The following is a 14,173-nucleotide window of genomic DNA, read 5'->3' on the forward strand; positions in this document are numbered from 1 at the left end:
ACTGTATAAATACTCTATTTATTCTAATCCTTCTGTGATTCTCAATATCAAATAGAAAATATCATTTTTTCAAAAAACACAAAGCCTCATGAGTACATTTTAACAGGCTGTACAAAAATAAATAATTAGGTATTCTGTACAAAAAGGAAAGATAAAAACCACGATAGGTAAACAAAACAGCAACAAAACATGCCTTCTCAGAAGGCAGGAGAGACTTACTTATGAAGTAGTATAAGAGAAGAGTCCCTCTGTAGAATCACACACACAAACACATTCACGCTAACTTGCGCACACACACACACACACACACACACACACACACACACACACCCACACCCACACACACACACACAAGCGCTCCTCTTTGGTGTATCCACAATGTCCTCATAAGGAGTATGTAGATTAGGGCAAGATATGGCTATAAAAGAAAAAACAACATAAACAGCAACAATAATCAAAGTCTGGTCTTCTCTCTGAACAGACGTAGTGACAACTCAACGTAACGATGTGCCGACGGCCATGACAGTGATCTATTTATAGTGTCTAGCATGCGTATCATAAACAAAGATGGACTGGTTCAAGTATTTTGAACGTTAAAACATTTTTAAAACACATTTTTAAAACACTAACAATGAACCAATATTCTTTTTTTTTTTGTTCCATTCCTGATGGCTTGAGCAAGATAAAATATATATATATTTATACGTCTAGTCTCTTTCATTAGTTTTTCTGTTTTTATATATATATATGCATAAACGTAGATATTTCAGGGGTTCGCGTAACTGTGTACGACTACCCTGCGGAAGAAATCTCCCCCCACCCTAATGTCTGTGTGTCTGTCCAGCCCAGCTTGGACAAACAACACAACCATGCAAACCACACACACACACACGTGTGCAGCAACACACACGCACGCACACGACACACACGCACGCACGCACACACACACACACAAAAGGCATGGCGTTGGCATTGCGAGTAGCACCTCGGTTTACTGGATCAGGAATGCCCATGGACCGCTAACCCCTTGGATGGAAGCCTGGGTTCGAGCGTGGCCGGGAGGTAGCCCAATCCCCCAGCTCGCCTCGACGCAGCCTTTTTGGTTCTGTGGTCCCGCCCTCGGGTCACGCCGCAAGAAAATGCCCCCCCCCGAATCTTTGTATCGTCTTTTATAGCGCAGAATAGCGCAGGGGGGGAGGGGTTTGGGGGGGGAAGCTGCTGGTTGTTATGGTTACTCTTGGTCTGGCCTCTGTCGGAAGAATCGGGTTTGGACCTCGACGGGACTGACTCCGATGCCGGCGTCCGACGTTTCCGAATGTCTCTGCTCCGTGTGGGGGGGACCGGGGCCTCGCCTTGAGAAGGCTGTTGTGTGGAGGGGCCCCTGACTGGAGGGGCCCCGGAGTGGAGGGGCCCCGGAGTGGAGGGGCCCCTGACAGCCGCAGAGTCCCCTGCCTCGGTGAAGGAGTTGCTGTTGCACATCATGAAGAGGAGGATGGAGGAGAGGAGGACAGAGAAGGAGGCCCCCTAGAGGAGGGCCCCCAGGAGTCTTAGCAGGGCCCCTGGTGACACAGTTCCAGGAGGGGCCGCGGCCTTCCCTTGAGCTCGCAGCTCTCGGGCCCCACCGTGGCCCCGTCGGGCCCCAGGCAGCGCAGGGCCCTCTTGCGGTACCCGCGGCCGCACGTGGTGGAGCAGGACGTCCAGGCCCCCAGCAGCCAGGTGGGGCAGGGCTGCGGTGAGCACGCCCGGGCCCCCAGGGGCCTCAGCTCCTCGGGGCACTCCCGGGACGGGCGGCCGTGGGCGTCCAGACACAGAACCTCCCGCTGCTGGGCCCCGCCCCCGCAGCTCTGGGAACAGGGGCCCCACTCCCTCAGGGTCCACTCGGCGACGCCCACCTCGCGGATGGCGTTGATGGACGGGCGGCGGGATGCGCCGCCGCCGCCGCGAGGGCCCACGGGCCGGGGGGCAAAGTAGCTGTACTTGACGCGGGGCCTGGGGGCCTCGCCCACCGACAGCACCTGGATGACGATGGCCTCCGGGAGGGGGGCGAAGCTACGCAGGCGCTCCAGCGTCGCCACGGAGCCGCTGTAGCGGAGGACGGCCCCCCGCAGCGCCAGGTCCGTCTCCTGCGTGGTCAGCTTGTAGTCGCCGTTCAGCAGGTAGCCGCCGGCGGCGCGGCGCACCGCCAGGTAGCTGTTGTCGGGGCGACCGTTGCCGGGCGCCCGCTGCTTGACGTCGAGGTGCGTGGCGCCGGCCGGGATGGTGACCACGTCCTGGTAACCGTGCCTGGGGAGGGGAGGGGAGGGGGGGGTCAAAGTACGCCTCTGGTGGTACTGATGTATTGCGCCATTGATATTAGTCGTAGTGCTATAATAGTATCAACAGTATTAGTATTTATTATGTCGTTATTATTTATCTGAGTTTAATATTTATTTTAGTTATTTCATATATAATATCATTTTTGTTTTAAATATAACATTTGTTTAAATGTCATTTAGTAAACGATATAACCTCTACTTGTATCAATAAACAATACATGTTAACCTTAAAATTACTTATAAAACAAAAAAACGTGCTAAAATTGTGTAAACAAATGATCAGCCGCTTAGTAAATGTGATATCTGACAGCGGTCTCACCTGGCGTGCTCCATTGAGCCGGACACCTTCTTGCACGTGGACCCGTCTCCTCCACACACGCCGCACTTGTCGAAGCGGCGCGAGGACCCGATGACGCGGTCACAGCCCGCCTTGACGCACTGGCCCTGCACGCACACCGAGGTGGAGTCCGGGCTGCAGGGAGTGCCGTCGGCCACCTGGGGGCAGCAGAGGGACGCGAATAACACCGTTAGAGTGAGTGAGTGGCTTGAGTTACGCAACACGCCGAGGAGACGCGAGGGAGGAAACTTTTCTCGGAAGAACAGACTTAATGAATTGAAGGCTAGGGCTAATGAGGCCGTTGCCCTGGGGGCTGGAAGATATTACAGCTGCTGCTGACCTCTGCGCTTTTTCCTGTCGGTGCAAGTAAGAGTCGGGCTTTTACTGCCGAATAGTGATACTAGACGCAGCGAAGGGGGAAGCTGCAGATTGTGCAGTTTTGCACAGCCGCTGCTGTTCTACTCTGCTGTTTTCTATCGGTTTCGATTGGTTTCTTGTTTGTTTCTTATCTATTCACAAATAACACAGAACATATTAGTCACTTGGGATCTATTCTGCCTAACTCTCCCCCTACTCTTCTCCACTCTAGCCCAACTTTCCTCTATTCTTCCCTAATCTATTCTACCCATATTCTACTCGACTATTCCCTACTCTACTCTAACCCAACTATCTCTCCTCTACCCTGCACCAACTGTTCTCTACTCTTCCCATTATCTACTTCTCTACTGTTCTCTGCTCTTCCCTACTCTAACCCACCTCTCTCTAGCCCTACTTTACCCTAGCCCTACTCTACTCCAACTCTACCCCTACTATTCTCTTCCCTACCCTAGCCCTACCCCAACCCTACTCCACCCCTGGCCCTGAGCCGGTCCCTTCCCCGCTGCTCACCTTAGACTTGAGGACGAAGAAGTAGCCTGTGCCCTTGGCGCGACACATCAGCTTGCAGCGGTCCTTTGGCGAGACGCCGGCGTACTTTGGCTCCCACTCCACGCCGTCGCGGGAGTTGAAGGTCATGTGACCCGACATGTCGTTGTGCGCCAAGCACTGCTCCTCTCGAAACGTCAGTCCTGAGAAGCGGAGAAGAAAGGAGGGGAGAGAGAGAGAGAGAGAGAGAGAGAGAGAGAGAGAGAGAGAGAGAGAGAGAGAGAGAGAGAGAGAGAGAGAGAGAGGTGTCAGACATATGGCCTCGCTCGCTCTCGCCTAACCCCGCGTGCTAACTTTCACACGAGCACGCCGGGAAAAAAACACGGCCTTTATATAAAGAGGCTGTCCAGCCAGACGTATCAGTTTTCAGACGCGCGTGTCAAACCCTGATAAATATGAGAACGGTAAACATATGGTGTGTTTTTTGCGTAAACATTTGGAAAAGAGGACTTCTAGGCGACTTCTTCACCTCGGGGAGGAAAGTCACATCGAGGTGACAAAACCAAGCACAGTCCAATTTCTTTGTTTTTTTTTTGTCCGCTTTACATTTTGCAATATCCAACAGGTGGCAGGTCAGCTAATGGCTGGCGTCTGAAGTCCCGCGCATCAAAGAGCTCTCACCATTGTTGTCTGGGCAGACGTCGGTGTTGCAGGAGCGGTACTGGATCCTCTTTCCTTCGCAGTATTTGCCGGCGTTCTTGGGAAGGGGGCTGTCGCAGTCCCTGTGGGAGTACTGGACCCCGCCGCCACAGGTTCTGGAGCAGTCTCCCCACGGACCCCAGAGACCCCAGCCGCCATTCACCGGCGTCTGGAAGCGGAGGAGGTTTACGTTTAGTCCCGTTGCAGGCCCACTCACAGGGGTTTGGTGAAACACGATTTTCTACTTTTCACTTCCATAGCCTCTCTTTACATTAGCTTCTTCTTCTTCTGGTATGTAACAAAACTGTTTCCCATTTCATTTCTAAAAATCACAAGTATTCTCCTTAAAATTGTCGTTTTAACGACCTAAAATAATTAAAAAAAATAACAAAAAATGAAAACCCCGTTAAATACGATTTTGGGGGAAATGTTAGCATAGTGATGCTCCACTTCCCCCTCCCCCCCCCCCGCCATGAAGCCATGGACCCTCACCTGGTGCTTGGCGGCCTGCGACCTGGCGAGGCAGTGCCCGGCCAGGCAGTAGCTGTCGGCGCCGCAGGCCGTCCCGTCCGCCCAGGGGAAGTTCTTGGTCTGGCACACCAGCAGCCCGTTGGTGGTGGTGACGGTGCACCAGAGGGCGGAGCAGGTGGTGCTCAGGTCCGGGCAGTGCTGGGAGCCCTCGCCGAAGGTGAGGCGGCACTGGCGGTCGGCGTCGTACACCGTCCCGGGCAGCGCGCTGGGCAGCAGCTGGGGCGCGGCGGGCTTGTCCAGGAGGCACTGGCCGTGGCCGTTGTCCAGGAAGGTGGTGACCATCAGGGCGGAGCAAGGCGACCAGGGCTGCTGCTGGTCCAGGTTGGACAGGGTGGAGGCCATCATGTGGGAGCCCCAGTGGTTCCCGTTGACCCCCGAGCACAGCTGGGCGTCGTCGTGGGGCATGTTGAACACGTGGCCTGGGGGAGGGCGAGGGGAACGGAGACGTTAAAACGGAGGTGGACATGGGGGGGGGGGCTACAGTCTAGGAACGGGCACAGGGGTGGGTAGGCTGAGGTACTGGGAAGGTACTGGGTTTGATCCCCCAATGTGCGCAGCCTACCAGTAGCCCTGCTTGAGCCAGATGCCCTTACCCCCTAGATAAGCTAACTACTTTATTGTAGGTCACTTTTGATATCTTGTTCTGCTAAACGACTGTGATAACAAAAAATCCCTCTGATAACAGTGAAGGGCAAAATACTTTACACTGACCACTACACATTCTAGCAAACAAGTGAGGACTATTCTTTTACACTTGTGAAGACAATCCTGTACCACACTAGTTAGGACCGAACTCTCCTACACAAGCAATACACTTAGCTCTACAGAACTATGATCCATGATACGCGAGAAGACTACGCTCTTCCGCGCTTAAGAAGACAGGGACCTCACGAGATCAGGGACCTCCGAAGATCCCCGAACTTAGCTCGCTCGCCCGCGTTCGCCACCTAGCCTCCGCGGCAGCGCCCCTCACCTAGTTCGTGAGCCACGGTGAAGGCGGCCTGCAGCCCGTCGTCCTCCACGATGGAGCAGCTCCTCTCGGGGTCACACACCGTCCCCACGTCTGCCATGCCCAGCGTGTCGCAGGAGTGGGCGCCGCACAAGTCCTGGGGAAAGAGGGGAAGAGCGCTTCAGTTGAACGCCTCTCGTCTGATCTATCGACGGGGGTCAAGTTCACTTTCATGGAGACTTCAAAAAGCGCTCCGCTGGGTTTTTTTGCACCACCTTTTGCCAAAGGGGCGCAGTGTCTAGGCACCTTAATCGATCGACGGATGAGCACGTTAGTGTCGCCCTGCCCAAAACAATTTGAATCAACCGAAGATGAAGCTTGAGTTCTTTAAAAAAAAAAAGCAAGGTGGAAAAATGTAAACCGGTACTTTAGCTCCCATTGCGTCTCCCGTTACTCCCACCGACTCCAGACCCTCGAATGAGGGTCTGGAGTCGGTGGGAGTAATGGGAGACGCATAGAGGAGGGGTTGGGAATGGAGGAGGGGTGGAGGAGGGAATAGAGGAGGGGTGGAGGAGGGAATGAGGGTCTCGGGTAGCTTTGGGTGGCCTTGTCCAAAGGCAGCCCCATCACTCGCGGGGGGGGTTTCACAGGGTGCCCCCCTGTGACTCACCGTGCGTGTGAACAGCACCGCGGTGTCGTAGTGCTCGGGGTGGCGGTCGCTGGCCGGGTTGTGCTGCTTCTGCCACTGGCAGAAGTTCCTGAGGGTCAGCGCGGCGTTGGACGACACCTGGGGGCCCCGCTCCTCCTCGTACACCACCAGCAGCTTGACCACGGCCAGGCTGACGGAGTTGTGGATGGTGGGGTGGCGGTAGAGGCGCGACGCCACCGCCATGATGGTGAGCAGGTAGGGCTTGAGGCCGGCGCCGTGGAACTCGGCCATGGACTGGTCGGCCACCAGCATGATCTCCAGGAAGCGCGGCGTGGACACGAAGCGCCGGCGCCGGCTGGGAGCTGGAGGGGGCGGGAGAGGGAGAGAGAGACAGGGAGGGAGAGGGTGGGATGGAGCGAAAGGGGTGGAGAGACAGAGAGAGAGACAGCGACAGATAGAGAGAGACAGAGACAGTGACAGAGAGAGAAGAAGGGCGGGACAGACGAGAGAGAGGGGGAGGGAGAGAGAGAGAGAGAGGAAAAGAAACAGACAGACAGACAGACGGAGAGGAAGGGTAAGGGAGGGAGACAGAGAGGGACAGAGATTAGCACTTGTAAACACCATCCATCGCGTGCTCCATTTCACGTCAGTCCACTAATACGTTCGGTTCCTCATGTCGCCTTGTGCGACCCGGTCGCCCGGTCGGGACTTCGCCACTAGATTAATTCGCGGGGAGCCGTCTGAAACGTTTTAAACGAGGTTGGCACGGAAGCCGGCGACGCTCGTAACCGATAACAAAGGGTTTCGTTTCTGCAGCGGCGCGCGGGGGGGGGGGGGGGGGGGGGGGGGGGGGGGGGAAGGGGGCTTGAGAGGGCTCAGCCAGGGAGCTGGGACCGGGCTCCGCGGATGTGCCTGGAGGCGCCCGCACCGGTCGTGACTCAGCGCGGCCGGGGCCGCTGGGGCCCCTCCCCCCCCCCCCCCCCCCGCCTTTCCCTCCTACTACTACAGAGAACATTCCTGGAATGACCTTCTCTGGTGGAAAACTTAGCAGAGAGTGAGCGAGAGAGCGAGAGAGGGAGGGATGGTCGAGGGAGAAAATCCTTCTTGTTTGAGAGGGAAAAAAATTAAAGTCGGCCGGTGCTAGGCTGCGTAGTCAGTACCAGGAGGCGAGATTACAAGTCTTTCTCTTTTTTTCTACTTCGGAGGGGCTCTTGCACAGCGGCATAACTCCCTCCCACAGTCCCAAGTCCCCTCCCCATGGCTCCCCTCCTCCCCCTCCCCTCCCCGCCTCCAGGCCTGCGAGCTGTCAAAGGTAGCTGGGTCCACGGTTAACCCTTTGTGGTCATCGTATCGTGCAGCCTGCAGCGCTTTCAATGCGCACGTTCATTGATTATGGTGGAAGTCTGATCCAAATGAAAGACTTAATCTTAAGAATTTAAATTACTTTACGATGACAAACTTGTTTTTGTTTTTATTTTGTGAAATAAAGTTGAATTCGAAGTTGAAGCGTGAACTTGACGTGGAATGGCCACCTTTGACTCACAGGTTTTACGCACGAACACTCGTGTGCTTTCCACGCGTACCTTTTCCGCCTGCAGAAGACGCGCCTCGGTCGTCCACCGCTTTCTCCGCGTCCAGGTCCTCGGGCACCCGCGGCTCGTCCTCGTTGACCCCGCACTTGGCGCTGCCGCCGCCTCCCTCCTCGGCCATTGGCGAGAGACCTCTGCGGCGGACCGCGTGGACCACCTCCTCCTCCTCCTCCTCCCCCACCGGTTCCCGCAGGTCAGACGCGTTGCGCGCGGGCTGGATGAAGTACTCCAGACCGCGCAGGTAAAACCCGCCTGTCAGCCCGCCGCACAGGTTGAGTGCGGCCACGGAGCGCGCGTCCCCGTTCACCGTCCCCGAGTAGAAGCATCCCGGCTCGGCTCCGAGGACTGCGCCCTGGGATTCCGTGGACTCCTCCTCGGGTCCGCGACCCACGACGTGGAACACGAAGCCCGGCGCGAGGAAGGTCTGGTCGGGCTCGAGCCGCAGCACGAGCTCCTCGCCGAACGCGTCTAGGCGGTAGACCCGCACCTCGGACTCCTTCTCCAGTTCCTCCGGAGAGAGCGTGCGCCACGGGTGGCCCTGTGTGGGCTCCGGGGGCACGCGGACGGGCACCGCGGTGGTCTCCTCCCAGGAGCCGCGCGCCGCGCTGACGTACAACGCGAAGAATAGCGCGAGTGATGAGCGATGGAGTGACTTCATGGTGCGCGCGCAGAATCCTCCGTTTAGAGTTTGAATAAAAAATGAATTAATAAATTAGTGAATGAATGGGTGAATTAAAAAAAAGACACGATTTCGAAGAAGGGAAAGTAGATTCCGTTGCTGGTATCCCGCAAAGAACTACTGATACAGAGTCGTTTGGGTTCCCGTGCGAAGTGTCTTCGCAATTACGCACGAAAAATGTGCAAAAAAGACTCCAAAAATATCAAATCCAGTGCAAAACTCTTTGAAAAAAAAGTATTACTTCAATGCAAAAAAAGCTCGCATATATCATGTAGAGTGAACTTTCAACGCGTATTCTTCAAGAGGAAAACCAAATAATATCCTAATCTCGGTCAATTCCAACTGTTTGAACGCGTTATGGAAAAAAAACCCAAAGCTGTCAGAAAAATCTCTTCAAGTTTTATTTGTTGCTCTGACTTTTTTAAGTTTCGGCTTTGCAGCTTTGTGCCCGCAGCTCTTTGCTCTTGTGCTCGGACCCTCTGCCGAGGTCTCCTCTATATATACCCCTCCCCGGCCCCGCCCCCTCTACCGGCCCGTTTGAAATCTCCGAGCTGGCGCGATGCCAGCACAATTAATCACATGGCTGGCGTTCCCTCTTTTTTTTTCTTTCCTTTTTACAATTGTATTGTAATTTCTCATAATCTCTTAGTAATAGTTTACAGTCACCCCAACCACCCCAAAACCCGCTATTAGGTAATAGTCTACCAAGTCTTTATTTTGCCATCTTCCTCACTGGTCTTTCTCACCGTGCACGGGTCTGCTTTACGCACACCAATAAAGTGCTATTGGAAAAATGCGCGGTTGAAAATGTGCTTTGGGCGGAAACTAGAGGAAAGTAGAGAGAAGTGAAGACACCTGATGTGAACTATTACTGCCATATACTGGAGGGGGGAGAGAGGGGAGGACCGTAGCCCTCTCTCTTCCATTGTGCCAATAAGGCTGAGGTGCACCGTGGCTCCACCGTTTCAGCAGAGGGGAGGGGGGGGGGGGGGGGGGGGGGGGAGAGAGAGAGAGAGAGAGAGGAGAGAGGGGAGCAGCATGGGGCAGTGGGCTCACTTAAGGTGGACCGGAGGGTTCTGACCCGCTCGGAGACGTCGATATGCCCGATTTGCCAGGTTCTCTCTCACCCCCCCCCCCCCCCCCCCCCCCACCCCCCCCTCGCCCCCATACATGAGTTAAGATCCTCTTCCAGCCTTATCGATGTTTGGTGGATCATTGAATGCATGAGAAATAGTATACAAAAATATATTAAAATATATGTTAAAAATAAATCTAAATCAAGTGTTTAATGCACTTTTTGTTACTCTCTTTAGATCAGTAAAGGTCTAAATGCTATAGGCCTGCTACTCTGGTCTATTCAAACAACACCAGGATACAAATGCTCAACACTCATACTCATGAATCGATAAAAAACAACTTCAGACCATTTCAAAAATATAATACAACACAATAATCTAATAGATAACTCATATTTGACCTATCTAGAGTCTTAACACTGGTCCACACGCCACCTTAAAAAGCAACAGGAGAATACGTTTAACGCTGCACCGTCGGTGTCTTCCAGCAGGGGGCGGCATGGCGCCGGGGAACCGTCTAGTAGGCCATCCGTTCCGGGACGTATGTTCCTAACACAGCCACCAGAGGACGCGTCAACATCACATTTGATAACTTATATCATAGGATTTATCGTCTCCAACCGCCAGGGCGCGGCCGAGGAATACAAATGAAACCATTGATTAACTAACTGAAGATGGGAATGTCACTTTATGTGGAGGTTTTGATACAATATTCAGGGCATCAGGGAAAAACTTGCCCTATATTTACAAGACTGTCCTGAGAGTTAATGGGGACATTAGCTATTAGGCAAAGGCCTTCATCAAATGTGACCTTTGACATGTGATTGAGGAGTAGGAAGGGTTTGGGGTATCATGTTCAAGGGCTGTGTACCTGGGGGATCGAACCCAGGACCTTTGGGCCAGGAGTCCAACACTGTGTGGCCGCTACACTATTACTGGGTTTCTCGAAATGCGTTTGTGTAGTTGTTTGTGAACGACATAAAAGAGCAATGTTATTCTTTCTGGCTTGTTGACAAAGCCAACTTACTTTTAAAGGACCCCCAAACAAATGAACGTAGTACATCAGAATACTGTATGATTGGTTGAACTACATTAAAACGTAGTTTAAATGGACTACATTTAAATGTAGTCCACATTTTAAAAAATGTAGTCTATGTAATCCTAATTCCACAGGGAGATACTGTGATTACTAACCTGTCTTCCCCAGAGGAATTGCAAACTGCAATCAGTCTGGAACCTCTGCGTTCATGTTCGACTTCCAAAGCGCGTCACCAACGGGCACTGATCACAATGCCTCTGGACGCAATTGGATAGGCCCTCAACCAATCAGAGACGAAACGGCTGACGCAGCACTGAGCGACGAAAAATATACACCTTTCTTCTCAACAAAAGCTTTAAGTGTAAGTCGTTTGTTCTTTTCTTTAGTTAAAATAAACATCTAGATAAATATATTAGTTTAATACTCTCTTGATAGCTGCATCAACTGTTCTACAACAGCGGCAGCCATATTTGTTGTGGTTGAAAACACCTCTCCAGCTTCGCTGCATCATCATCTCATTTATCCCGCCTCATTTAAGATAAAGGATTGTGATTGGTCGGTATATTTCCTTTCCTAAATCTTTTTTTCATGGAGGTGATTTGTTGTTAACTCAGAGTGCGATTTTTAAAATGATATGGTATGAAGTCCAACAGTCACGGTCAAAACGAATCTACATCTTTGCAACCATGACGAAACAAAAATATAAAAATATATATTTCCTATTTCTGTAAGCTTCTGCTTGCCTTTTCCTCCTTAAAAGGGGAGACCAATGGAATGTGGCTAGATATATAGACAGTCAGATATATGGATTGATTGATAGTGATTGATATAGATGTATAGATAGAGCGATAGATAAATAGATAGAAACAGATTGATTTAGTAATGTCTGCTTATGACATTACTAAATGTAATGTTTAGTGAAAGAAAAAAACAATATTTAATATTAAAAATAATATTAAATAATATTGTTATTGGTTTTCTTTTACTAAACATGGATAATTTGTAGATGTGAATATTGTATGGCTGACTTGATGAAAGTGATCTACTATTCTGTGCTGATATATATACTCCATAAAATATATAAATATATTCCATCAAGGACAAAATGAAAGACTCTGAGAGAAAACAATTTAAATACATATATTTTTATGTACATATATTGATGTGGAACACTAGACTAAAAACCAACCGAAACATTTTCTTACAAAGGGATCATTCCGCAACAATCATATTTTTCTTACTTAACATAATCATCGTATGTTAAATAGTAATTTGATAGAAAATAAATAAACACATCGCCTTTTGTTGTTTCGTTTTCAGATTCACACGTGACGGTTGTACAGACAATAAATTACATGTTCAGTGCGGTGGTTTTCCGTCAATGTTTTCCGATTATAAGAGTCAGCAAACACGTCGTGTTTCTTCTCAGATGTGTGTGCATGTTTGTGAGATAAAGTATACCCTTCGGAAATGAAAGTCCCGAAGAGAGGTTATCGGCCCTCCGACATTTGTGTTTGCTCGTTCTATTTGTGACTTTGAGTAAAAGTCGTGTTTGTTAAAACCTGAGGCTGTAATCTATGTGTGTTTGTGTGTGAGTTTGTGTGTGTGAGTGGGTAGGCCTATATATGTTTTCGCTAAAGTGTAGACTAACACTTTGAGTACAATTGTGTTTGCACGTGTAGGTACGGTTGAATACTGACCCATACATGCAATATCTACGTTTTTCATAATAAAATATATTTTCGTGGTCGATTCTTCGTTAATCTCAGTGGACCAGTGTGAGGGAAAGGGTGAAATGTTCGGAACATTGACAAGATTTCTCCTCTGAAGTTCTCAAAATAAAGAAATATTGCATAGGTGCCAGATGGTTTGGCTCTGGGTCGATGTAATGTTTGACCAAGTATCGATAAAGTTTTAAGCAGCTTTGAATGTCTGAAGGTCACTCATCCTAGCTATCTGGGAAACAGATGAGACAGGGCATACATAGCATTAAGCTAGTTATATGCTGACTGTTAGTTAAACCCTTTACCGTTTGTTTGTTTTCTTCTTCCTTTGTTGCAGTGGTACGTATCTAAGATAGGTGGAGGAGAAAGGGAATCATTTAATTTGTTGATTGAGGGATAAAGAGACAAGACAAGAAATAGTATTAGCGATGAATCTGAACTTAGTGGCCAATTCATTTATCGCCATTAACAACAACACCTCTTACACTCGCACACAGAATGTTTCACCAACTCAATTTTGTTTGGCTTTCGTTTTCCTTTGCAGGCAAGTTTTCCAAATAAGGGCAGACTTTTATTTTCACTGTTTAGTGAGAATTATATTGCACTCTTATTTAGAAAAAATAATTTCAGCTGTTACAAAAAGATGTGTGTGAAAGAGGACTAGTACATAACCCCATCGTCAGTTAATATGTTGGGTTGACCAACCAAACCCCAAACACTTATTCATCGATTACCTTCATCGATAAAACGGAAACAACTGAGGAAGACGAAAACATATAAACAAATGAGGACAGACATCATGGGAAATTACCCCCCCAGCACCAGTGTAACGAGTGAAACCACGAAAGGTCAAAGGGCAAGGCCAGCATATTTCAGTGTTTTCCGTTTATCGTTGCGATTGGTGTCTTCGTCAAACGTTAACCCCGTCAGCTTTGCAGACTTGGGTTGTTGAATATCCGAGGATTGAGTCCGATGATTGTCCTCAAAATCGATTCGAGCGCAGGGTTATCTCAGAATCTAAAGCTAACAATGTTGACTCGCTATAGCTAAGCGCAAACATTTTTGTTTTTCGGAATGTACGTACAATTGCCAAACTAAAACCGATTATGCGGATCAGATCGGTTGGTCGTTCTGAAAACTCAGGGACTTCTTAAGAATCATTTGACAACAGATGTCTTCGGCACAATGTTTTTCCACTAATCTATTTGCGGTTGTTTACTTCTGATAAGCAAAACAATAGTGAAAAACAACTGAATTATGCTGGCTTTGTTCTTTGCCTTCAGAATGCAGCTGTGGGTGACGTCTGACAAGTAAACACAAGGAACATGTGCGTGATGAACATAGTTGAAGGCCCACGAGTTTGAACCATGTGCTCGCAGATAGAGGTTAGAGACAGAAAGACTTCCACACACGCACAAATTGTAATGTCCACACACGCACGCACGCACACACACACACACACACACACACACACACACACACACACACACACAGACACACACAATGTGTGAGAGCAATCAGATGTTGTGCACATGAACTGACCACAAACTTTATCAGAAAATACACGTGCACACATATGCACACTGAACAAAATAATACGAAACATTTCCCAAATCCATATTTATGCCGGGACGTCGTTTAACCTGCGTTAAGTTTTAAGGGTGTCATTGTCAAATTGCGCCTTTTATCAATCTCATAGTTGCAAGGTTTGTCTTCAAAAGG

At 50.0% G+C, this 14,173-nt stretch overlaps 1 protein-coding gene across 2 annotated transcripts in view; it reads right to left on the reverse strand.

Moving 5' to 3' along the window:
- Positions 1–17: 17 nt before the first annotated feature.
- adamts1 (ADAM metallopeptidase with thrombospondin type 1 motif, 1) overlaps positions 18–14,173 on the reverse strand; it is a 27,438-nt gene continuing 13,282 nt past the window's right edge. Inside the window, exons 1-8 of one of the 2 annotated variants that reach the window (XM_079735366.1) lie at positions 7,928–9,060; positions 6,366–6,706; positions 5,720–5,852; positions 4,708–5,165; positions 4,198–4,384; positions 3,541–3,719; positions 2,635–2,810; positions 18–2,283 (exon numbers count right to left, since the gene is read on the reverse strand). In XM_079735366.1, the coding sequence (XP_079591492.1) occupies positions 1,548–2,283; positions 2,635–2,810; positions 3,541–3,719; positions 4,198–4,384; positions 4,708–5,165; positions 5,720–5,852; positions 6,366–6,706; positions 7,928–8,591 (2,874 nt within the window). In that variant the 5' untranslated portion in view covers positions 8,592–9,060 and the 3' untranslated portion in view covers positions 18–1,547. Of the gene's footprint in view, positions 2,284–2,634; positions 2,811–3,540; positions 3,720–4,197; positions 4,385–4,707; positions 5,166–5,719; positions 5,853–6,365; positions 6,707–7,927; positions 9,061–14,173 lie in introns of those variants that run through there. The other variant, XM_079735365.1, reaches the window with a different exon arrangement.

The sequence above is a fragment of the Pollachius pollachius genome (assembly GCF_949987615.1).
Source record: "Pollachius pollachius genome assembly, chromosome: 4".
Lineage (NCBI taxonomy): Eukaryota > Metazoa > Chordata > Actinopteri > Gadiformes > Gadidae > Pollachius > Pollachius pollachius.